This window comes from Danio aesculapii, chromosome 2, assembly GCF_903798145.1.
Source record: "Danio aesculapii chromosome 2, fDanAes4.1, whole genome shotgun sequence".
NCBI classification, from domain to species: Eukaryota; Metazoa; Chordata; class Actinopteri; order Cypriniformes; family Danionidae; genus Danio; species Danio aesculapii.
The window spans coordinates 23,119,803-23,144,190 of NC_079436.1; the positions used below are offsets into that span (position 1 = coordinate 23,119,803).

At 35.6% G+C, this 24,388-nt stretch overlaps 2 protein-coding genes across 2 annotated transcripts in view; one reads left to right on the forward strand and one right to left on the reverse strand.

Annotated features, from left to right (window-relative positions):
* Positions 1-10,265, forward strand: part of kifap3b (kinesin-associated protein 3b) — a 70,401-nt gene extending 60,136 nt beyond the window's left edge. Inside the window, exon 20 of the mRNA XM_056475251.1 lies at positions 8,848-10,265. Coding sequence (XP_056331226.1) covers positions 8,848-8,932 — 85 coding nt within the window. The 3' untranslated portion in view covers positions 8,933-10,265. The remainder of the gene's footprint in view (positions 1-8,847) is intronic.
* niban1b (niban apoptosis regulator 1b) overlaps positions 10,266-24,388 on the reverse strand; it is a 61,045-nt gene continuing 46,922 nt past the window's right edge. The window contains exons 8-14 of the mRNA XM_056475239.1: positions 23,053-23,215; positions 20,385-20,572; positions 17,504-17,650; positions 17,086-17,196; positions 16,885-16,992; positions 15,431-15,542; positions 10,266-13,716 (exon numbers count right to left, since the gene is read on the reverse strand). Of these exons, the coding sequence (XP_056331214.1) occupies positions 12,914-13,716; positions 15,431-15,542; positions 16,885-16,992; positions 17,086-17,196; positions 17,504-17,650; positions 20,385-20,572; positions 23,053-23,215 (1,632 nt within the window). The 3' untranslated portion in view covers positions 10,266-12,913. The remainder of the gene's footprint in view (positions 13,717-15,430; positions 15,543-16,884; positions 16,993-17,085; positions 17,197-17,503; positions 17,651-20,384; positions 20,573-23,052; positions 23,216-24,388) is intronic.

Here is a 24,388-nt window from a genome sequence, read left to right on the forward strand (position 1 = left end):
ATAATAATCAGCTCTACTATGTCTGTCTGATGTTCTCTGTTTCCCCTATTTTGGCCCAAAAATAAACATGCCTTTCAAGTCCTGTACAGCCAAAATATTGTCCACATTCCTTACCAAACACACAGATATGCGTACAGATGAAATAACATTTCACCTCTCCACTGATCCATCAGGAAACGGCTCCATCACTTGTGTTTGATATGCAGCTCTGATTCTGCATACTTACCTTTGTAGTCTAAACTAAGCCCTAATAAGTGCATACTCGATGTGAAGGCTTTCGCTTGCGATGTTTATAATGCGCTGTGTGCTTTGTATAAAGAATGCACTGCTCGTCGGCCTATTTGTTTTGGCTGGGTGTGGATTTGGGCACTTTTGCGGACTGACGGCTGGGCGTTGAGTGCCGAAGGGCTGTCATGTGGGTGAGGATAGAGACGGGGATCCAGATGGAGGAGGCGGCTATCCAGCGGCTCTTTGTAAAACGATACATGTCAAATATACACTGAGGGTTGGGGTGGTGGGAAGGGGGCAACGTGGGATGAATGGTTTAATTTGAGCGAGCAGCTCTGAGTGACAGAGGTTACCATAATAATCAAATAGAGTCTCAGTCTTTACTTTAGACGCTTGTGAAACGAGGTGTGTGAACGCAAGGCTTTTGGAGTGGTTTGGCTTCACGTGCCAAGCGGAGACTGGTATTTGATTAGCTCAAGTGGTCCGTCATGATTCATGCGCAGGGGTTTTGCTTGATCTAATCAAAATTTATTATGGTAGTTTATGTTTTTTTGTTTAAACGGATGTATACTAATCAGCACAGTTCAGCTATTGTGGCACGGAGGTTAATATTTAAGATTGTTTTAAAACACATGAAATGATTTTCACACTTTATTACAGATTCCATCTGATATTTTTTAAATCAAATTAATCACACTCAAAAATGACATTTGCTGTTTGTTCAAACTACTTATTTAGATAAGCTGAAACAACACATTTCCTAAGTGTTTGGGTGGATAACTTAATTGTTTTATGTTCATTCCACTTAATTTTGTAAACACTAATAAGTTACTTTAGCATGTGGTAACAACAACATTATGTGATGTGTACATTTTAATTAGAAAACATCCCCATCTCAATTATTTTTTATGCAATATGGAGTGTTCAATATCTCAAAGTGGCATGGAACTCATATAGAACCTTTATATTCCAAGGTGGCAAATTGTCATAGACTTATTAAATTGATGGTCAAAAGCGAAGCTGTCCATGAGTCATTTAAAAGGTAACACAATTCCCACAAAAATAATAAGCAATACAACTCTTTTAAACATTGATAATAATAAATATTAATGGCAATTGAATGTTTCACAGAAAATCATCATATTAGAGAGATTTATGAAGGATCATGCAGAATTAAAGATTAGAGCAACGATGATGAAAATTCAGCTTTGCCAACATATATAGGTAAAAAGTGGGTATCACTTTATTTTGATGGTGCATTTAACACATTTTGTTGAATTTAAGTTACATTGCATCTACATGCCAACTAATTCTCAATAGATAAGTACATATAAGTAGACTATAGGTTTGGGTTGGGGTTAGTGTAAGTTGACATGTAATTGTGAAGTTTCTTATAGTCAGTTAAATGTCTGTTGAAGGAGCAGTATCAACAGATATTAAGCAGACAGTCTACTAATACTCAAATAAGAAGTAATTGGCATGTTTTTGCAATGTCAACAAAATGTGCAATAGGGAGAATCAAAATAAAGTGTTACCAAAAAGTGAATTTCAAAATATATTTAAATAGAAAACCATCATGTTAACCATTTCAATTATTATTACTATTATTATTATTAATATTATTAATGTAATTGTTTCTGGTATTAATGTTATTGTTATTGATTTTTTTTTTAAAGCTATTAAAATAGTTGGTGTAGAATGACTATTTGTGGAGTATGAAGTAAGTAAAGACAGATATATATTCACAGTGAGTTCTTTTTCATTTTTTCATTGTTTGTTTAAGGGTTAAAAAGTATGCAAGGTTAAGCAGGCTTAATGATATTACACAGCACCTGAAAATAATCACCAGCTAGATAACAAGCCTATGTAATATCATTGCAGAAAAGTTCCCTGATTATTATGGCAGAATGAGAATATGGTTTTTAGCCGTATCTGCCTAGAGAGTAGCAACTTTTCATTTTCTGTCAGTCTTAGTACACAATGTAAATATGCAGAAGAGTCAAGCTTTAATTAAGAAAATTATCCTTTTTTTTTTTGAGCTAGATGCTAATGGTCTAATCCAATTCAATGATTTATGCTAAGCTAAGCTAAAAGTGCTCATGCCAGACCCATTACCAGTTGCTGTATTTTGTGATTCACAGGGTTTTTCCATTTATTTGCGGTTGTGAATTGCATTATGGGATGTTGATCTCAGCTCTGTCGACATTTGATGTTGAAAATTCAACATAACAAAGTTATTGACGTTTTAGTAGTTTGAAATATTATAATGTACAAGAAATAATATTGAGAGAAAAAAGCCTTCAAAATAACAGAAAATGTACTGCCAATTTGTTATAAAGTTTTTGTACCTTAATAAACAACACCAGCCCAGACAATATATCACTTTAAACTATTAAAAATGTTCATAAAAGTCACTTAAGTCAACTTAACAAAGTTAAAAGTTGTTGGAAGAAAGATCAAGATCCCATAATTCAATTCAAAGCATAAATTAAAAGGGTAAAATAAAACATGAATCACAAAATACAGAAAACAGCTAATTTACGGATATTTTTAACTATTTTTAACTATTTGACTGTTTATCTGCAAGGGACCTAAAATGAGTAAAATGAGCGGAGTGTTCTTTTAAAAGCAATAAAAGGTCAACATATGACAGTTTTTAAAACTAAACACAGTTACCCACATAATAATCTGCAGATCCCTACTGATTCCCACCGCTAGAGATTGAGAACGAAGACAGATGATGTGCTGAATCCAGCTCAGAGTGGTCAACTTTACACACTGTCTGCAGATGCTCCTCTGATGGCTCCGAGGAGTAAAAACACAGTTTGTTGTGCGTGTCTTTTGTGTGCACGCATCAGACTGACAAATCTGCCTTTATTCAAGCCGTGTGGCACTGCGTGTCCCTAAAGCCTTGGGGAGCTTGGACGAGAACGCAGGAGGAAAATAGAAAACAGGGCCATGCAGACGCAATCAGGCAAAGGAAAGTGTGAGGGGGGTGTTGTTGATTTGACACAGCCCAAGGTAGAGTGTGTAACCCGAGAAGTGACAGGAACGAGAGATCAAAGAACAACTTGGGGGGAAAAAAAGTCCTTTTTTAAAAAAGTCGAGAGTCGTTTCCTGTGCAAACACACTCTTCTGAGCTATGAAACAATGTCTGGTTAAAAGGGCCTTTTTTATGGGCACCTTTGGCCGTTTCCTTCTCCAGAGCATCAGAGGTGACCGGGCTCCCCATGAGCTGTCAATCGCACCCCCACTCAGCTTTTATTGCCCTGTTTTGAAGCCCTGTGCAGGATGAGGTGACAGCCTGCTCATAATTGGACCGGAATGTGAATCTGGAGGCTGAGTTAAATTGTCAAATTTATTCACATTAAAACAATTCGTAAAGTTATAATTCTGTCATATTTACTCACCCTTACTTCGGTCCAGGCACATCCTCAGAGCACAAAGGTTTTTAAATAAAATCTGTGAATTCCTCCATTGAAACTGTTCATCCTAAACGTTGTCAGCTTTTACACATTTTAAATACTTAATCTTGGTTTATTATTGAGGCGATTTCCCTTAAACCCTGGGCCACAAAACCAATTTTGTCATAAGAGCCGATTGTTTGTTAAATTCAGATTTAAATGTCATCTGAAAATTTACAAAATGAGCTTTAATGTTTGAAACAGAAATAACCGAGCAGGATTAATGTTTGGGTTTTTAAGGCAGGACAATATTTGGGCTAGATACCACTATTTGAAAATCTGGAATATAAGGGTTCCAATTGAAGTTCCTAGCAATGCATATTAACTAAGACTATAGAATACACGAGACATGTCACTCATATAGTTTTGAATGGGAAAAAGTGTTACAGTCAATATGGCGATTGAAGCCACGCCTACTAGTACAGGAGCCAATCATCGATTGCTATTGTCTGACAATTGTCCGGGACATAAGCTCGGATCAGACGTGTGCTTTTACACACTGGAATCTCAGCGAATACTTGCTTCACAGACATAAAAAATATATCCAAAAAATATATATCTGTAGAGCTGCGCATCGTTGGATTTGCTCTTCAGTGTTTGGACTCTCAGTAGTGACTCTCAAACCACACTGAACTGAGCTAAACTGAACTGAACTTAAACTCTGAAAATTGAACTGACACTGTTTCCATTTACTATGATCTATTATGTGAAGCTGCTTTGACAGAATCTAGATTGTAAAAGTGCTATAGAAATAAAGGTGAATTGAATTTAATTGAATCCACATAAAGCATGAAATCTGTCCTTTTAAATGAACCAATTATACTTGAAAACAAACGTTTTTTGGTTTTGCAATCTGTATGTAGCAATCGCGAGGTAAAGTCCGTCCTGTCAAACACACATCACATGACAGCAACTACTCAAATTTAATTTCTGGAGGAGATCCGCCATCAAGACCAAGTTGTGAAATACTTCAGAAGAGCAGCGCAATCTGACGAAGCATTATTCAGAGGATGATGATGTGTAACACTGCTATAAATGAGGTTGGTGTCGTGATCTCGTTGTTTTCGAGTATGCGTGCACATTAGCTTGGGCAACCTGAAAAAGGCTTTTTTTTTGGAAATGAAACTTATGAGACAGTTGTTGTTTAATTTAATTGGTGATTCCAAATATGTAATGTAATTGTAAGCTTGGCAAACAGTTTTGGAGAATTTGAGGTTTCCTCATTTAGACAGAATGCCTGCATACTTGCATTCTTGCATTCATATGCCCTTTCAAAGATGGCTGCCAAGTGAAATGACTTGTCTTAAAGGGACTTTGATATTTTTAACTTACTAAGTTACTATTACTAAGTTTTGATGTACAGTTGGATATTTACAAAATGTCTTCATGGAACATGAGCTTTGCTTTTGGTTGAAAAGAAAAATCAATCATTTTGACCAATACAATGTATTTTTGGTTATTGCCAAAAATATACCTGTAGAACATGAGACTGGTATTGTGGTCCAGGGTCACAAATGTGTAAAGCACATTGAGTATGGAGTCAGATCAGTTTCAAAAATAGAACAATTGCAATAATAAAACTCATACATGCGCAGCACAATTCACATTTACTTCAATTCAAATAATAGTTTTGATTCAAATTTGTAAATTCCAAACAGAATTCACAAGTAAAAAATCATAAATATTTTTCCAATTGAACTGGATGTGTGTATTTATGAATTGTGTTTTAAATGTACAAATTGAGTTGAGTTCATGAGTTGGATTTTGTAAATGTGAATTATTTATTATTTTTGAGACTGATCTGGCTCCATAGTACAGTGTTGAGAAAAGCACTATATAGTATTGTTATTATCGTTATTATTATTATCATAAGGATACATCTTGTAATAATCAAGGAATTTTTTATTTTCTGTCTCTCTTAGTACATGATGTAACTACAAAGGAGTTCAACTTTAAATAGGAAAATTATTAAAGCATTCAGAAAACATGTCGAAATCTGCGCTTTAGTAGTTTTATTAACATTTGCATACCCAAAGTTCCACTTCATTTGGCCGCTACTCTTTTCAGATGTTTGGAATCATCTGCAGCAGACCTTAAAGCTTAACACTTCATTCCACTATCATCCTTTAAAAATTCAATCCAGTTAATAGTACAAGATCACTGTGCTTGTTTTTATTTTTCCTTGGTTTTATATGTTATTATCTGCAGCTTTTGTGAATTTGTTATTGTATTGTGTCCCTGCTGCTTCGTATCTGCTTTTTATGTTGCCTCTTGGCCAGGTCGACATTGTAAATGAGAACTGGTTCTCAATTGACTTACCTGGTTAAATAAAGGTTATTTTGATTTTGAGTGTGATGCTAATGGTCTAATCCGATTCAATGATTTATGCTAAGCTAAGCTAAAAGTGCTCCCGCCAGACCCAGAGATCGGCTGAATGAATACAGAAATAGCAAAACTCAACTGTTTTACTTTAAGGGACCTGTAAAATGTGCATATTTTCAAAAAGTGAAGTGTTCCTTTAAAGGAAACTGAAAACAGAATGTCAGCGATAGCAGGTCAAATGAATGTTTTGTGTTTCTTGTTTTTTTTCTGTTTGTGGTGATGAAAGCCTTTGAATGCCATAAGGGTGAGTAAATGATGTAAGAATTTTCAATCCCTGAACTCGGTCTCTTAGTTCATAGTGTCATTTCGGGTGTTAATATCCTCCCATAATTAATGACGTGATGATACCAAGCTGAAGCACGAAGTAAACTCTGATAACGTGCAGCAATAAATTCTCAATGCAATAAAAGCGGCTGTCCTTCTGCACTTCATTAACTCACTCTCTGGAAGCTTGTATATCTGGCTAAAGAACTCACTTTTAAGGGAAGGCCAAGTGTGGAGGTAAAATGTAGGCGCTGTGGTAAAAAAAAAACAGTCATTAAGAGCACCTACAGGTGGAATGAATCCTTCTTACCCGCTGCTCAAATGTAGCCTGACAGATCTGGCAGACCAATAGGAAAAAGACATATTTTAGACAGCAGCGTGTATGTGTATGTGCGTGTGTGTCGGGTGCAAAGAGAAGCTCGCTGGGTTTGATTACTAAAGGTCATACGAGGCTAAAAACAACACAATGTAATGTGGGCACAGAGGGGCAAAGCAAACAGCTCATAAGTTAAAGGCTCGAGTCTGCTGGTTTAGACTCAGCCAACAGCCAATTTGTTTCTAGAACCACAGCACTTTCCTGACAGTAAATGGCTTGTTGAGGTGCGAGAAAGACAGGAGTGTGGCACCTTTATTGTTTTATATTCTTCTGCACACTTGAATATTAAATCTTGGTTGCTTGGTTTTGAATAAACACTCCACCTTTTTTGGAAATAGGCTCAAGTCCCCTGGAATACACTGGTGTACAATGGCTGCAGTATAATATCATTGCGCCTACTGCAGCCATGAACGGCAGCAATTTTCTTTGATTATTACGCCAGAATGAGTGTATATTGTCTAGCAATATCGACAGAAGAGTCAAGCTTTAAATAGGAAAATTATCAAAACATTTTTTATGAGATGCTAATGGTCTAATCTGTTTCATTGATTTATGTTAAGCTAAGCTAATCTACAAATCTTTTCCATTTAGAGGGAAAAATACTTTGAAGGACCTGTCTTCCAGTTTCTAAAATTCTTCGAAATGTCTTCTTTTATGTTCAACAAAAACAATCCGTTTTGAAAGAGGGAAAGATTAGTAAATAATGACAAATGACATTTTTTGGCTGAACTATCCCTTTAAGAGAACTTTTTGTTTCTCAAGTTTTTTTTTTATGTTATGTTGAAATATACAATTAGGCATTATTTCATAAAAATCCACAAATTGGCATGCGTTTCTAGAACAAAAATCGGAACATTTTATTTATTACGTATATAAGTTTGGTTTTTACAGATGGTATTTTGGGGATTTCTTCTATCTCTCCTTTTATCACAAAAAAACTGAAAACACGGAAGAAAGTGATTTTATTCATTATTTTGGTATAAAATTAAGGAATAAATGCGCTGTAAAGTGATTGTGATTTGAATGTTTACAAACTTGCAGTTTTGATTTCTGACTGTATAATGGATTTTTGTTTTAATATCTATGATTGTTTATATTGTCGTTGACACACTGTCAAGTCAGTCTGTTAGTTTGGTATTAGAGTAAATATCCTATTTATGAAGTATTCAGAGTGCTTAGACCACAAACAAGTTGATATATACTGTATATATATTTTAGGAACAATATTTTAAACACCCAAAACTGTGGCATCAATATGTGACTTTTTCAGAATGCAGAAATTTCTTCAACATCTCACATAAAAATATTGTAATTTGGGGCTTTTTTCAGAAAATTATGATTGATTTGAATAATTTTTAATTATTTGTGACTGAACTGATTGTTGAGTTATTTCACTAAATACTGATTTCTTTACTATTATGTTTGTGCAAGATAAAATGTGCTGACAAAAAATATCTAAATGTCAATAAACAATTGGTCGTTTTTTTGAAATGTCAACTTTTTTTGAAATATGTTTTACTAAAAACATAACTATGAACTATTTTTATATGAAGGTTAGAATAAATATGTTTCTTTTACATCAAATCACAATAGAACATCATTGATATTGATATTTTCAGTGCATATAAAATCACTTGATGATTTAATTTGATGCTAAAATAAAAAACTCTTTACCCCATGCCCATTTATACCATATTTCGAGAAATAAATACAACATTGGCTCTCAGTTAATCAGAATCAGAAAGAGCTTTATTGCCAGGTATGTTCACACATACGACGAATTTGTTTTCGTGACAGAGCTTCTACAGTGCAACAGGATTACAGAGACAGGACAAGAAACAGATAATAAATAAATATTTTAAAAAATAAAAGTAAGTAGTGAGTGCAAATATACAGATTGACAAGTGTATGTACATGTTTATTACTATATACAACATTATATGTGCAGCTGTTATGTGCAAATTGGCATGTACAGTAAGTGTGTTGTTAAATAAGTGTATTAAATCTAATATAATGTGTCTGATCTTGAAGCATGTCTTTCTCCATAATCTGTATGGAAGCAGGCCATCTAGTGACATATAAAGGTAACGTTCATCAGAATTAATGCTCACTTTCTTCCTTCTTTTTCTTCAGTAACGGATCTGATGGACGTCCTGCCACTGCCTATGGCTTTCGTCCGGACGAGCCCTTCTTCCATGGCTACGGCTCTACCAGATAAAGCTGCTCCGTAACACCATCTACATGTTCACTACTAAAACACTCAAACACTTCAAACCAACCAGTTCATTCAACAAACCGTGAGCCCACCCTTAGATTCAAAGAGACCCCAAGAAAATGCTAAGTGATGCTATTAAGATAGTTCACCAAACAAAATGATATATAGGATATATGATATATGATGTTTTTTTCTGTTGAACACAAAAGAAGATATTTTGAAGAATGTTTTTAGAAAATGCTACTGATATCCACAGTAGAAATAAAATACTGTGGAAGTCAATGACTAACAACACTGTTATTTTCTATATGAATATCTCCTTTTGTGTTCACCAATGAAAGGAAAATCAAACAGGTTTGGGACAAGTGGAAAATGAGTAAACGATGACATGATGATGATGATGATGATCATTTTCTAGTGTTTTTGATGGGTAGACCATTCCTTTAATAATTTTAATTTCATATTATTAAGCAGATTGGTGGTTTAAATACATTTAAATATGAATGTATGAATCTGTTTATCAGATCGTTCATAAATAAACTCAATACATAATTGTAACGGTTTGATATTATTTATGAAAGATCAGATGAAGTGCTGTAGTCTTTAATCTGAGCGACACATAAAGCGTAAAGTTTAATGAAAATATCTGAGCTAAATATGATTATAGCTACATCTGACCGTCCTCATTTATTTAACATTTTGTTGGGTTGTTCTTATATTTTAGGAAGTTCGCTTTTATTCACTGAACTGGAATACATATGTTCTAATCTTCATAATTACAAAATATTAATCATCTAAAATGCTGTTAACTGATTTATTGCAATCATAAACTATATGTAATAACTGCATACATACATCTGCATCAACAGCTTCATAAAGACGTAGCATCACTCACTCTATGGAAAATAATACCTTGCACTACTCGCATCATAATTAGCAGAAATATTTAGCGTGTTTGTCGAATAGCACATAATACATCTATGACATATTTATGAATGAACTACCTAATGTCCAGGATTCATTGCTGTGAAAATCCTCTAGTTGTATAAGCGTATGATAAGGTGCTAAATGCTGCCTCTGGTTGTTGTTTTTATGTCATTGTTTTACTTGATTGAGATGTAGCACGTGTCCGTCTTATTTTACAGTACTGTAATGCTGTTTTTAAGTTATGACGATGAATTCAGGATTCGATCGCTCTGTGATTCCAGACCCAAATCGTGCCTCCTGACATCTCGGCCTTTGCTGCTAGAATGACCCTGTGAGTTTAACAGACTAATGTGAATCCACTGTCCTTTACTGCAAATGGAAGAAATAAAGACCATGCACTGATACGCCATTTCTGTTTTGTGAAAAAAAAGTTTATTGAACGGACTCTTGGTCTTCTTGAGGAAATCATATGTACAAAAATACTGTCTCGTTTTCAGAAAATCTACAGCACGGTACAAAATAATGGTTTAGTGATCAGCATAATCTCCTGCTATTTACTGTAATGAAGGGGTTGACTGTACAGGCCAGCGCAACGCTTTAATAAATTAGTCAGTCCACTAAAAAACATTTGTGTACCATATTAAAATGTAGAGTTTCTAGTTCTTGTCATTTCATTTAAACCGTGTAACAAAAGTGTTCCTACGTTAAAATGAAGTATTGAGCATTATAAGAAAAACAGAAGAAAATAAACAGCCATATATGTGGGTCAATCATGAAAGGGGTATGTACTGTATACATGGTTATTAGCCCTCCTGTGAAACTTGATTTCCCAAGTGCTGTTTAATCAAGAGATTTTTCCTGCATTTTTATACTTGAAAATTTTGTTTTAATAAGTAATTTATAAAACAAACAATTTGTCTTTGCATTAGCAGTACATATTTTACTAATTATGGAAAAATACTTGTATTCAGTCTAAGGGGCCATTTAAAGACTTAACTAGATTTATTAGGCAAGTTCAGTTAATTAGGCAAGTCATTAGCCAATCAAAAAATACCTAAGGGACCTTAGCAGCTTATAAAAAAGTTAGTGTGTGTACAGTATGTGTGTGTAAATACAGTTGAAGTCAGAATTATTAGCCCCCCTTTAATTTTTTTTCTTTTTTAAATATTTCCCAAATTATGTTTAACAGAGCAAGGAAATTTTCACAGTATGCCTGATAATATTTTTTCTTCTGGAGAAAGTCTTATATGTTTTATTTCAGCTAGAATAAAAGCAGTTTTACATTTTTTAAAACTATTTTAATGTCAAAATTATTAGCCCCTTTAGGCAAATTTTTTTTCTGATAGTCTACAGAACAAACCATCGTTATAAAATAACTTGCCTGATTACCCTAACCTGCCTAGTTAACCTAATTAACCTAGTTAAGCCTTTAAATGTCACTTTAAACTGTACTTCAAGAATTGTCTTGAAAAATATCGAGTGAAAAATTATTTACTGTCATCATGGCAAAGTTAAAATAAATCAGTTATTCGAAATGAGTTATTAAAACTATTATGTTTAGAAATGTTGAAAAAAAAAATCTCTCCGTTAAACAGAAATTGGAGCAAAAAATAAATAAACGGGGCTAATAATTCAGGGGGGCTAATAATTCTGACTTCAACTGTATATATGTTTATATATACTCACACACACACACACTACCGGTCAAAAGTTTGGGGTCAGTTTTTTAACAAAAATGATTCTGTTAATCAAGCCGGCATTTATTAAATGAAAAATCAAAAAATGTTAAAGTGTTTAATATTTATTAAAAATTTTAATAACTGCTTAATAATTAATATTAGAATCTGAAAGATCATGTGACTCTGAAGACTGGAGTAATGAAGCTGAAAATTCATCATTAAAATCACTGGAATAAATGAATAAATTAAATGATAAACTACTTTTGAACAGTTCTTTTATAGTTCAATAACATTTTCACAATTTTACAATTTGTATTGTATTTGTGAAGAACTAATTTCAGCTTTGGTGAGCAGAAGAAGCTTATTTTAAAATAAAGTTCAGATGCAAAAACCTGTAAATGCCATCTGAAATGTTCTCCTGAAATGACCATTTTTGTCAGCCTCCTATGTTTATGCTCAGTTATTTGACTTTAAAGGCTGACTGTAAATAACGTATTTGCCACTATAAAAGTAAAATTACTGAGCCTACACACAGAAGTCGGAGAAAAATGTGAATTTTAGAAGAAAATATCAGATGGCTTTTAGAGGCTTTTGCATCTAAACTCTTCATGTACACCTTGTCCTCCATAGTATTTTCCCCCATACTATGACAGTCAAGACTTTTAGCTTAGCTTAGCATAATTGATTGAATCAGATTAGACCATTAGCATATCATTCCAAAAAATAGATATATTCTTATCTTTTTATTATTGGAGCCAAAGAACAAAATGTGTTTGTGAGCAAAACAGTCGAGATTTACATAGGACATTGACTAAAATATCATCCAGCATATATTAAGAGACAAATTAATGATCAAAGTATAACACTAAAGTACAATTTTCTTAATTCATTCAAACCTTGCACTATCCTTCAAACTACTAGGATTTACCACCTGTCAGTTTTATTTTAATTATAATAAAATTTAGTATGATCTTTTATACATTTTTAAAAGTACAGGTCAGAATAAGTGTTGACTCATTTTTGCATTCATGTATCCGTTACGCTGAATATTGATTAGTTCAGTCTTTTTTAAGCATTAGATACATGAATTTAACATGCTTTCTATGTATGTTTGTCAATATCATTTGATGCAGACACCACAAATGTAATGTCCCATCTTTGACCCATATATATAGCTTTATTTTATATTTATTATTATTAATTGTTGTTAATATGATACAAGATAACGTTAAAAAAGTTAATTTTGTTTACACAGGAACTTGCTATGCAGGTCAAAGTACATTAAATGTCAATGATAATGTAATATAAAAAATAACACTGTAGTTGCATTAGTTAGCAGAGCTGGATGGTTTTCTAGAATCTTCTCACCCAAGCATGTTTAAGGCAGGTTTTCGGCACAGGGTCTCACCGTCTCCTCCACCTCGATGACCTCCATGATGAGATCTCTGATGCTCTGCACACCGTCAGCGCTTCCGTCTTCTGGATCTGCTGAAACGCTGCACTTCTCCACCACATCTGCTGCTAAAACAACAGCGTCCTCTACTGGACCATCACAGTCAAGAGGAACAGGAATGTCTTGTGTGTCATTTTCGTCCTTCTCAATAGAAGGCGCTGCTTCAACACTCACAGTCTTGTCCACAGTTTCTTCAACAGGTCCATCAGGTTGGACACATCTGGTGTCAGACTGAGAAGAACCCGCATCTTCCTCAACATTTCCATTTTCAGATGCATCAGCGAGAGGAACAGGACTTTCTGTGTTTGTGGAATTGAGATAAACCGCTCGGTCTGAGCTAACAGATTCATTTTCATCCTTCACTATAGATGAAGTCGCCTCTGGTTGAGAAGATGAAGACTCCTCAGCTGGTGAGACGTTTTCAGGTTCGCTTGAGGAAACGTCTGGAATGGGAGATGATGAACTGTTGGGTAATGTTGGCGGAAGATCTGCTTGAGGTGTTTCAGGTGTGATCTTCAGCGCTGGAATGACTGTGGTCTGCTGGGAGTTTTGGTGGATCAGCTCTGGCTGTTGAGAGGGGGTCATCGAGGCCTGTACTGGTGGTGGGCTTGATGGAGCAGAGAGCGGCGGCGTCCGGCTGTCCGCCAGACTGCTTTGACTCACACACTGCAGGTCAGTGCTGTCTGCAAATAGGTTGTTCTTCTTCAGACTGGCTGCTTCCTTTACCACTGTAAACACACAGTAGACATATTGATAGATGTGGTGATGTTGTTGTTCTGAAATCATCAGTCAAATCTAAGGACTTTTCAAGCTCTTCCCAGGTGCATTTTCAGAGTTTTCAAGCACTTTACAGGTGTGGCAAGTTACATATTTACATAAATACAGAAGGTAAAATAAGTATTGAACATGGCATGATTTTTCCGGGTAAAAATTTTTCTAAAGTAGTTGTTAACATGAAATTGACCCAGATTTGACCCACAATTTTTTTTTCTTGGGGTTTTCACCTTTATTGTATATGACAGTAGAGAGAGTTGACAGGAAAGCATGGGGAGCAGAGAGAGGGGAAGAATCGTCATAGGACCGTGAGGCGGAATCGAACTCGGGTCGCCGTGAGAAAAAAAATGAATGAAAAAAATGATAAAAATAAAAATCTGAAAAATGTGTAATGTGCAATACCAATGGAATGACACAAGGAGAAATATCTGAACTACTGAAATATTTTTAATACTTTGTATAAAAGGCTTTTTTTTAACTGCACGGGCGTGTTTTCCCCACAAAACTTCAACAGTCTAAAAATCTTGACGTTTCTGTGGGTCTCTGACTCTCTTCTATCATCTTCAGTGCCTATTTTCTATTGGAATCAGATCGTGTGATTGGCTGAGCCTGAAATCAGTTGAGTTTCTATTGCCGTATTTGTGATCATTGTCTTGCTGAAATGTCTACACTGCTTTCATCTTCATCATATGGTAATGTAAGTGTTGTGACTGAAGCAGCTAATATTCATTTACACTGGCAAGCGGCAGGGTGGATGAATAACTACTGATATATTCTAGCTGCTGTCTGGGCTTTCCATGCCTTTTTACACCCCACTTTCTTCATGTGTTCAATACTTTTTCACTGTGTCATTTCATTTTATTACACATCACTTCATTCAGTCATTTATTTTATTTTCGGCTTAGTGCCTTTATTAATCTGGGGTCGCCACAGGGGAATGAACCGCCAACTTATCAAGCACATGTTTTTACGCAGCGAATGCCCTTCAAGCCGCAACCCATCACTGGGAAACATCCACACACACTCATTCACACTCATACACTATGGACAATTTAGCCTACCCAACACATCACTTCATTTCTAAATTATATCGTTTTGTTTTCTGTGTATGTATGGATTATTTTGGTTGTTGAAAATTTCAAGTCAGCAGCACCGTTAGAAATATGTTTTCTGACAAAAATGGTGACATGTTCAATACTTATTTCCCTGCTGTAGATACTTCATCACATATCAGATGATATTGTTATAGTATCCCATAGTATAGTATTCTAGTAGTATAAGTGTTCTAAGGGGAAATGTTGATTGAATTACTATCATTTACCCTCTTAAATTTAATTTACTCACATCTTAAATGTGTCATCTTTCATTTCAATTAAATATATATTTCATTTAATTTCATGCATTGTTCACTCATGAAGGGGTAATCCCAACATGCAGACTCCAGAGTTTTCATTTTATGCAAATGCAAAAAGTTTTTCCATTTAATTTAAATAATTCATTAACTATTTAGTTAAATAAATGATGAACGCAACACTATTACAATTTCAAGCCGTTTCAAGCACTTTATCCAAAATCAATGCACTTTCCGAATCTTGAGAACACTAGATTATAATTCCAGGATTTGTACGCATTTCCAGCACCCGTATGAACCCTGCTTCAATACTTTACCTTTGTTAACTTCGTTGTTTAAGAGGTTGAGCAGTATGTTTTCATAGATGTTCTCCACTTGAACAAAGTTTGTGTAATCAGCAAAGACAAACTGTTCGAAATTCTGCAGCTCCTGTCAGAGAGAAAAATACTTTTCAGACAAACGTATTACTAATAATTCATAGCAACACTGTACTTGAGCTGTAAATCAAATATTGTGTACAGGCTGATTAATCCTAAATTAGTTACTAAATGAGTTCATTGGAGCAAAATCATATCAAATACCCAAATAAAAAATATAATATAGTAATTTAAGGGCATCAAGGTGGCGCAGTGGATCGCCTCACAGCAAGAAGGTCGCTGGTTCGAGCCTCGGCTGGGTCAGTTGGCATTTCTGTGTTGAGTTAACATGTTCTCCCTGTGTTGGCGTGGGTTTCCTCCAGGTGCTCCAGTTTCCCCAACAGTCCAAACACATGCGCTATAGGTGAATTGGCTAAGCTAAATTGTCCGTAATGTATGTGTGTAAATGAGTGTGTATTGATGTTTCCCAGTGATGGGTTGCAGCTAGAAGGGCATCCGCTGCGTAAAACATATGCTGGATAAGTTGGCGGTTCATTCTGCTGTGGTGACCCCAGATTAATAAAGGGACTAAGCCAAAAAAAGAAAATAATGAATGAATGAATGAATATAGTAATTTAAAGTACTGTAGTGTTTTTGAACCATCATATATGTGTCTATAAAGGCGATGATATTACACAGTGTGACCGGCACACACTCCCTATGCAAGGTGGTCACATTGGAAGTTACCTAGCTGGGGACCATTTTCAGGTCCTGCAAAATATCATCAGCCATATTACACCAGCAAAGTTCCTTTACTATTACACCAAAATGAGAATATAGTTCCTAGCCATATCGACCTAGACCAGGGGTGTCCAAACTCGGTCCTGGAGGGCCGGTGTCCTGCAGATTTTAGCTCCAACTTGCCTCAACACACCTGCACAGATGTTTCTAGAAAGCCTAGTAAGTGCTTGATTAGCTAGCCCAGGTGTGTCTGATTGGGGTTGGAACTAAACTTTGCAGGACACCGGCCCTCCAGGACCGAGCTTGGACATGCCTGACCTAGACCCACAAAAAATAAAAAGTGGCTATTTTCTTACTAAACAACAAAACTGCAAAAGTGTCAAGTTTAATTAGGCATATTATCTAAATGTTTTGTTTATTTTTGAGTGAAATGCTTATTTTTATAAGTTTTTATACCTTATTTTTAAGGTCTAATCTGATTTAATGTTCCATGCTAAGCTAAAAGTGTTCCCGCCAGAGCTAGACATTAGCTAAATGGATTTAAAAATGCTTAAACTCAACAGTTAAAGAAGTAAAATAAGCCTTTTCTTTAAAAAATTGGAGTGTTCCTTTAAGTAAGAAGGTGTATTGTCTAAATATTTGGGGAATATCTTTAAGAGATAAATAGAACATACAGTTTTACAGGCAGGAGCCAGGCTCCTCTTGATGGCTGGCAGAGTGATGTCAACAAGAGCCTCCAGGAAAATTTTCTTCCGTACTGTGCTGCTGTCATAGTCAAATTGCTGAAGAGAATATAAACATTCATTGTCATATATTACAATTATTCTATTATTAAGATCATGTTCAACTGCTGGTGAATATATTCTGAGGCCAACCTTCAGAACGCGGAGCTTGGCTTTCTCCATAACCGAGGCCTGTTTGTCAGGTTTATCCTTTAAAGCAGACTGGAGCAGCAGCTCAAAAGTGTACACGGCATTCTCCATCAACTAAACAGTTTGAGGGGTGAAAAAACAAGACTTGCAACAGTTCATTTTAATTCCCTTGACCTGTAGGGGGAACCAAACATCATAACAAAATGAGGCAATGCTCTCCGCTGACTTCATTTTTGGTGGAGCAGTCAATGTGACACAACCAATTCCAGTAGTCGTTTTTTTTTTCCACTACTGAGCTCTAGAAAAGATTTATGTGATTACAATTGAGTCAGAGGGCCAGTTTCATTACATAAACATAAAACATCTACAAGCCCCACCAAGTTTAACCAACACCCAATCAAGAGCATGGAAACACACCCACCTGCTGCATCTGACCCTGTGTGCAGTGAACCACTCGAGACGAGTTGGAGAACTTGAAGCGGTTGCGCAGTTCCTGGAGCTGCTCCTTCAGGACATTCACATGCTGGTAACAGTCCTCCATCCGGTCACGACCCACCTGCTGCAGAGCCTTCACATGGACAAAAATGACTCATGAGAACCCGAGAGTGCGTTTATAAGATCAGATGATCCTTATTTCAACATGATCTAATCACTGCTGTCCAGCACTTTGCTCTCTAAGGATAAACTGACCTGATTTGCTTCAAGTGCTGTTTAACAGCTCTGGCCAGGAAAAGTTGAAATCAGCAGATAAGTACGCATTTTTCTGTCTCTAAGGATTCTCAGATGTTCAGGTCATTGGGTTTAGGAACCAACAATTGGTTCTCATTCAGAAGTGGTTCAATATACTTACAGTTGAAGGCAGAATATTAGCTCTTCTGAATTATTAGCCCCCCTGTATATATTTTTTTCCCCAATTTCTGTTTAACGGAGAAAAGTTAAAGATTTTTTTAACACATTTCTAAACATAATAGTTTTAATAACTCATTTTTAAAAACTGATTATTTTATCTTTGTCATGATGACAGTAAATAATATTTGACCAGATATGTTTCAAGACACTTCTATACAGCTTAAAGTGACATTTAAAGGCTTAACTAGGTTAATTGGGTGAGTTAGTGTAATTAGGCAAATCATTGTACAACAATGGTTTGTTCTGTGGACAATCGAATAAAAAATTGCATAACTTCCTCGGGTTTGAGTGTCCATATGCGTGGACAGCACATTTTAGCTCTTAAGTGGCTATTTAAAATACTTTGAATGTTTTATATTTTGTTACAGACATACAGTGTCATCCTGCAACTGTTTTGCAGCAAATTAAATGTCCCAAACATTATTTTTAACTGTCCAAAATGGGAAAAGTCAAAGCAAGTCAAAAAAAATTCCTATGTTAAACATCCATTAAAAGAATTTCAGGAAAAAAAGTGTTTTATGTAAATTCAGACCACGAGTTCACATATATGGACATTTTTCCCTAAAAGTACATCATATCAAAAGATGATACTTAGGTTTTTTATTTTAATTAGGTTCTAATAAGTCCAAATAGCAAAGAGAAATAAAAAATGCATGTAAAAAAACACCTAGGGCCTTAAGAGGTTAAGAGGGCTAATAATATTGACCTTTAAAAAAAATTTAACTGCTTTTATTCTAGCCGAAATAAAACAAATAAGAATTTCTCAAGAAGAAAAAGTATTATAGGAAATACTGTGAAAATTTCCTTTCTCTGTTAAACATCATTTGGGAAATATTTGAAAAAGAAAAAAAAATTCACAGGAGGGCAAATAATTTTGACTTCATCTGTATATATAAAAAACATGCTTCCATTTACAGCTCAACAATCTTTTGCCAATGTGAATGCAAATTGTGGTCATGTCACATGACAAATCTAAAGTGGGTCACACACCTAAGGAGAAGTGCAGGTATTGCACTTGTGATACACAAATATAATTTTACTAAATAAAAGTGAATGCAGCATCACAAAAGTCTGAAGGGGCTAGTCAACACAACAGCTGCCTATTCTTCTATTCACTGTAGGTCATGGAGATTCAGCATTAACCAGTGAAAGTCAGGGAATTTGACATTTGGCTTAGAGTGAACTCTATATTTATGTCTCCTTCATGTTTATTGTCTCACGTCGCACCCCCACAAATGTTAGATGACATTTACGCCTGTGAACATTGGCCATTATCACCAGGGAGATTAATAACATTCTTCTTCAAAGGCGGGTGGGGAGACATTCATTGCCACCCCTGCAGCTAGTTCACCTATCCATAGAAACGGTACTGGCTACTAGTTTCCAACAGTCTTTAAAATGCCTTCTTTTATTGAAAATAATTAAAAAAAACATTGGAACCAGTGGTAGGTAAATAAATCATGACAGAATGTTCATTGTTGAGTCGAGTTAACCGATCACATATATGATTCCTGAACAAACAGTTCAAATGAGCCAGTTCTTTTTAGTGAATCACACACACATTGAAGCCAGTCTAATTCCTGAACAATTAACTAAGATGTCCTCTGCTGTCCAAAACTTCTTTCTCCTTTCACAGGGGAAAAAACTATGGTGGCTGAGAGATCTTAACGTGCTGCAATTTAAGTAAACATATGCAATTAGAAAAAACATCAGCAAATTAAGAAAAAATCTGCATCGGTTTGACAGCACACAAGGCACGCACATTAAGAAAATGTGCTGCAAATTCTTCCAACACATGCAAATTGCACAGAACACAATGGTAATGTTTCAAGGGGACCCAAAAATGTGACGGACCTGGCTGGGATTTGTTTATTGTGCTGTGATTATAGCTCAGTGAATTTGTTGGTGATCTTTGAAAGGTGATTTTTATATATTTTTTTATTTTAACAACCTGATTATGAGTCCCTTGTCTTTTGTATATTATTAACCTAAATAACTATAACCTAAATAGCAGTGTCCGTCACGTTTTTGGGTCCCCCTTAAACATTTAAACATTGCATGCTATTTGCATGTGTTGTGAGAAATTGCAGAATGTTTTCTTAATTTGTTTGCGTTGTGAGATTTTGCAGAATGTTTTATTGTTTTTGAGTTGTGAGGATTTGCAACACGTTTGCTGTCAAACCGCTGAAGATTCTTTCTTATGTTGCTGTTATTTTTTGTAATTGCATCTTAATTTGCAGTGTGTTAAGCTCTCTAGGCCATCGTTAAAAAACCCCAGACCTGAATCACTTTAAGCAGTGCAATGTAACCTTGACCATGACCATGTTGAATTCTGCAGATAAATATTTAGTGCCGGAATGCCACACATTTCTACATGTTCTGCATTGTCTTACCGTCTGAAGCTCCTCCGTGACGCCCCCCTGAGGGAAGTCCTTGCAGACGCGGGTGAGCTCGTCCTCCAGCAGCAGCCTGACAGCCTGGAAGCCTGCGCTCACAGGACCCATCAGCTCCTCCAGGATGGAGGTCAGGTACGGGGACACGCTCTCTAAACAGTATTTCATAGCAGGATCTGACACTAAAGCTGGACACAAACAGAAAGACAGTGATGCTGTAGACTCTCACTATTCATTCACTTTCCTTCAGCTTAGTCTCTATTTCAGACTTCGCCAGAGCGGAATGCACTGCCAACTATTCCAGCATATGTTTCAGGCTGTGGATGCCCTTCCAGCCGCAACCCAGTACTGGGAAACACCCATAGCACGTGTCTTCGGGGGAAGCCAGAGCACCCAGAGGAAACTCACGTAATACATATTTAAATGAGTAAACTAACTGTCATAACAAATGTCAGAATTTTGGTTAAAGTCAACCATAAAGTCACTCATACATTTTGTTACACAAAATGTTGAAGATTGGCCATTAGCAGATTTATTATTGGCCAACTCTGGTGTTGTGTTATCTATGTGAATTGTGTCAAAAATTAATAATAATATGATGAAAATGCATTAAATTCTGTTGAGATTGAGGTTAGCCTCTTGAGCTAAAGCACAAAATGGTGGACAATAATAACTCTGTTATTGTCAACTCTGTTAGTGGTTTAAAAAGCTGAACAATAATTTAAACAACAATAGGGTAAATGCCGAGCTAGTGTTGTTCCCATACTGATAAACCTCCGGTGACCGGTTATTGTGAGTTTTTTCCTTTTTATACTGATCCTTTTACAGCATCTATGTAATGTAATTAAAATAGAATCAGTTAAATAGACTTTGGCATTCATTCAGTTGCTCAAGCGTAAAACGAGACAAAAAGCTGTTTACTCACACGCGCCTGTCAGAATCAGCAGGCTAGCGCAGAAGCTTCATTGAATATACTGGGGTAAAATAAATGCTTATATTATAAAGACATGGCGGGGGAAAATGTAATTTAATGCAGTGCTTCTTATACAATCTGAGACCCACTTTATATCAGATATTACTTTTGCAATTGCATACAGTTCACTGGAAGCACTTAACCCTGGTTACTGGCAAATTAAAAGTCTTATTAGCATGCTTTGGCATATACCCTATTGGTAACAATCTAATTTCCCCTATCATATAAGCATTCAATCATCATTCATTTTCTTAGTCTCTTTATTCATCAGGGATTGCTACAGCGGAATGGACTGCCAACTTATCCAGCATATGTTTTACACTGCGGATGCCCTTCCAGCTGCTACCCAGTACTGGGAAACATTCACACCATACCCACCAACACTCCCGTTTTTCCCGGGAGTCCCCCCGCTCTTCACTTCGCATGCACCCCCGGATAAAATCTCCCAGATTTTATTATCTAAATGTTGGCAGGTATGATTCACACACACTCACTCACACACTACGGCCAATTTAGTTTATTCAATTCACGTATAGCGCATATCATAGGATTGTGGAGGAAACCGGAGGAAGCGCACGCGAACATAGAGAGAACATGCAAACTCCACACAATAATACCAACTGGTCCAGCCGGGACTCGAATCAGCGACCTTCTTGCTATGAGGCGACAGTGCTAACCACTGAGCCACCGTGTCGCCCAGCATTGTGCATTATTTTACATTAATAATGGATTCAGTTTACTGTAAATTTGACATTTTCTATATCATTCAAGGGAACATGTATTCACAATTCAAGACTGACAAATCAGTGGAGATATAAAGGGGAAAATAATGATTCAGTCAAATTAATCAATGTTAATAAAATGATTCCACCTAATATTTGAAATAGAGGGTGAATTGATTTTTGTGTTATTAGTGCTGACATTTATTGTGTTAATTAATTATGAAAAGCAACGTTAAATTTGTTTTTGTAATGCATTTAACAGTCACCTCAGTCTTGCATTTAATTCAGTTTATTAGGGATGAACACACAACTCACAACATGATGGAGCCTGTAGAATGCAGTTATATGATATTATATTATATATATATATATATATATATATATATATATATATTATTTATATATATATATTATTTAAATATATATTATATTTATATTTATTTAAATTTTATCATATAAGCAATTTTTCACTCAATCAAATACAAATGCAAATATGATACCGACTTTATACAGCATTTTAATAAAAAATAAGTTATTATTGTGTTATGTTTTCGACACAACATTATCTCATTTTTATAGTATGCATAAAGCTGAAGCTGAACTGTTTGTTTTCTGAATGAATCTGTGTTTTGAACGAATCTGGTGAACCAAGGATTTAATTATCAAAACATTGTTACTTTATTCCTTCATTCCTTGAACAGGTTTTTGATGCTTAATATTTTCACAGATTTCTAGAAATCTCTAACTAATAAAATGTTCAATAAGAACAGCATTTATTAGAAAAAGAACTCTTAAAATAAACATTAAAACTGTCTTTAAAGTCACCTCTGATCAATTGAATTCACCCTTGCTCAAGAAAAGTTTTGATTTACAACCCAATCCTTTAACCCACAGTCCAAATAAAGACAGAAGGAACTAAAACATTACACTCAGAACTCAAATTATGTGTACATCTATTTATGTCTATCCATACCTTGCAGTTTTGTTTCCACAAAGGTTTGTGAGTTGATGATTTGGTCCATGTCTGAACGGATGAGCGCCTCCTGCTGTTTGCTGGCATTTATGCACTCTGTTTTCAAGCTCTCCAATCCTTCTCTGAGTTGTTCATGCACGAGCTCATAAGTCGCCTCCACCGTCTAACAGAAAACACAATCACATCCTAAAAATGGCCACAATAAACCCACTCCATCACGAACACAGAGCCGCCTTTGTCTGCATGCCAAGTCAGCTGAGACAGACAGCCGAGGAGAGTTAAGTCTCATGGTGTAAAATGTGTATTGTTTCAGTTGATGTGGAGGCCAGAAAAACAATGAGTTTTTTTCAGGGGCGCCTGCAGGATTTTATTCCAAGGTACGCACATATCCAGCACCCCCCTGCCCCATCTTCCCTTAGTCTTATTTCAATCTCAAGAAACACTGATGCTTGCTGTCAAAGACTACATTATTTAAGGACATTCATTACAACATTGATAGGATCAAACTTATCTTTCCTTTTTAATATTAATATATTTTCTTTGAAATCTAAATCTATATTTTCCTGCCAGGGTTGCTTAAACACTCCCTCACTTGAACATACCGTGAGTCAGATGGAGAAAATGAAAGCACATCAGCACCAAGGAAAAATCAGATCCTTAAGAAGTAATCTTTAAAATGATGACATATTTAAAAATGTGCGAATATGTGACAGAGGTTTGTGCTAGGCCTACAACAATTACAGTGAAGCATTAATTAAATCCTTATTTTCCATGGAGCAAAACAAATCATCCACGTGCAGTCGAGTTTGGACTCGATAATTCAAATATATTTTTCTTGGAAAAATGTCTTTTCGAAACAAATTTCGTTTGGTATAATTTGTATCTTAATCTTAATATATATTTTGTTGGTCAGTTATCTACTAGATAAAAAGGTAGAACAAGTAACATTTGAGGTGAAGTGCTTCAAAACATGTCCGCTATATGCTTCAGCTCCAAAACATGAACTGGTTTGTTAAATAAAATAAGAATCTAGCCTAAATAAAATTAAAGTGAAATATTCACAGTACACACAGCTGGATCTGAATTGTCCAATGAAAGAGACAAGGGCTGGGCCTGGAGTTCCCCCGGCTCAGGTGCTGATAAAACTGCCAGTCTCCACCCCGTGTTGGGGAGCAATATTTCTCTTATTAATTTTAGGCCTTTTGGCAAATGTCTCAATTAAGTTTGGCTGTTTTAAACAGAGTGTACTCGTTTTGAATCTTGTTTTAAACAACATCTATTTAAATTGTGTTTTTAGTGTGCGGAAAAACCGCCAGCAAAACTAAAGTCGATAGAT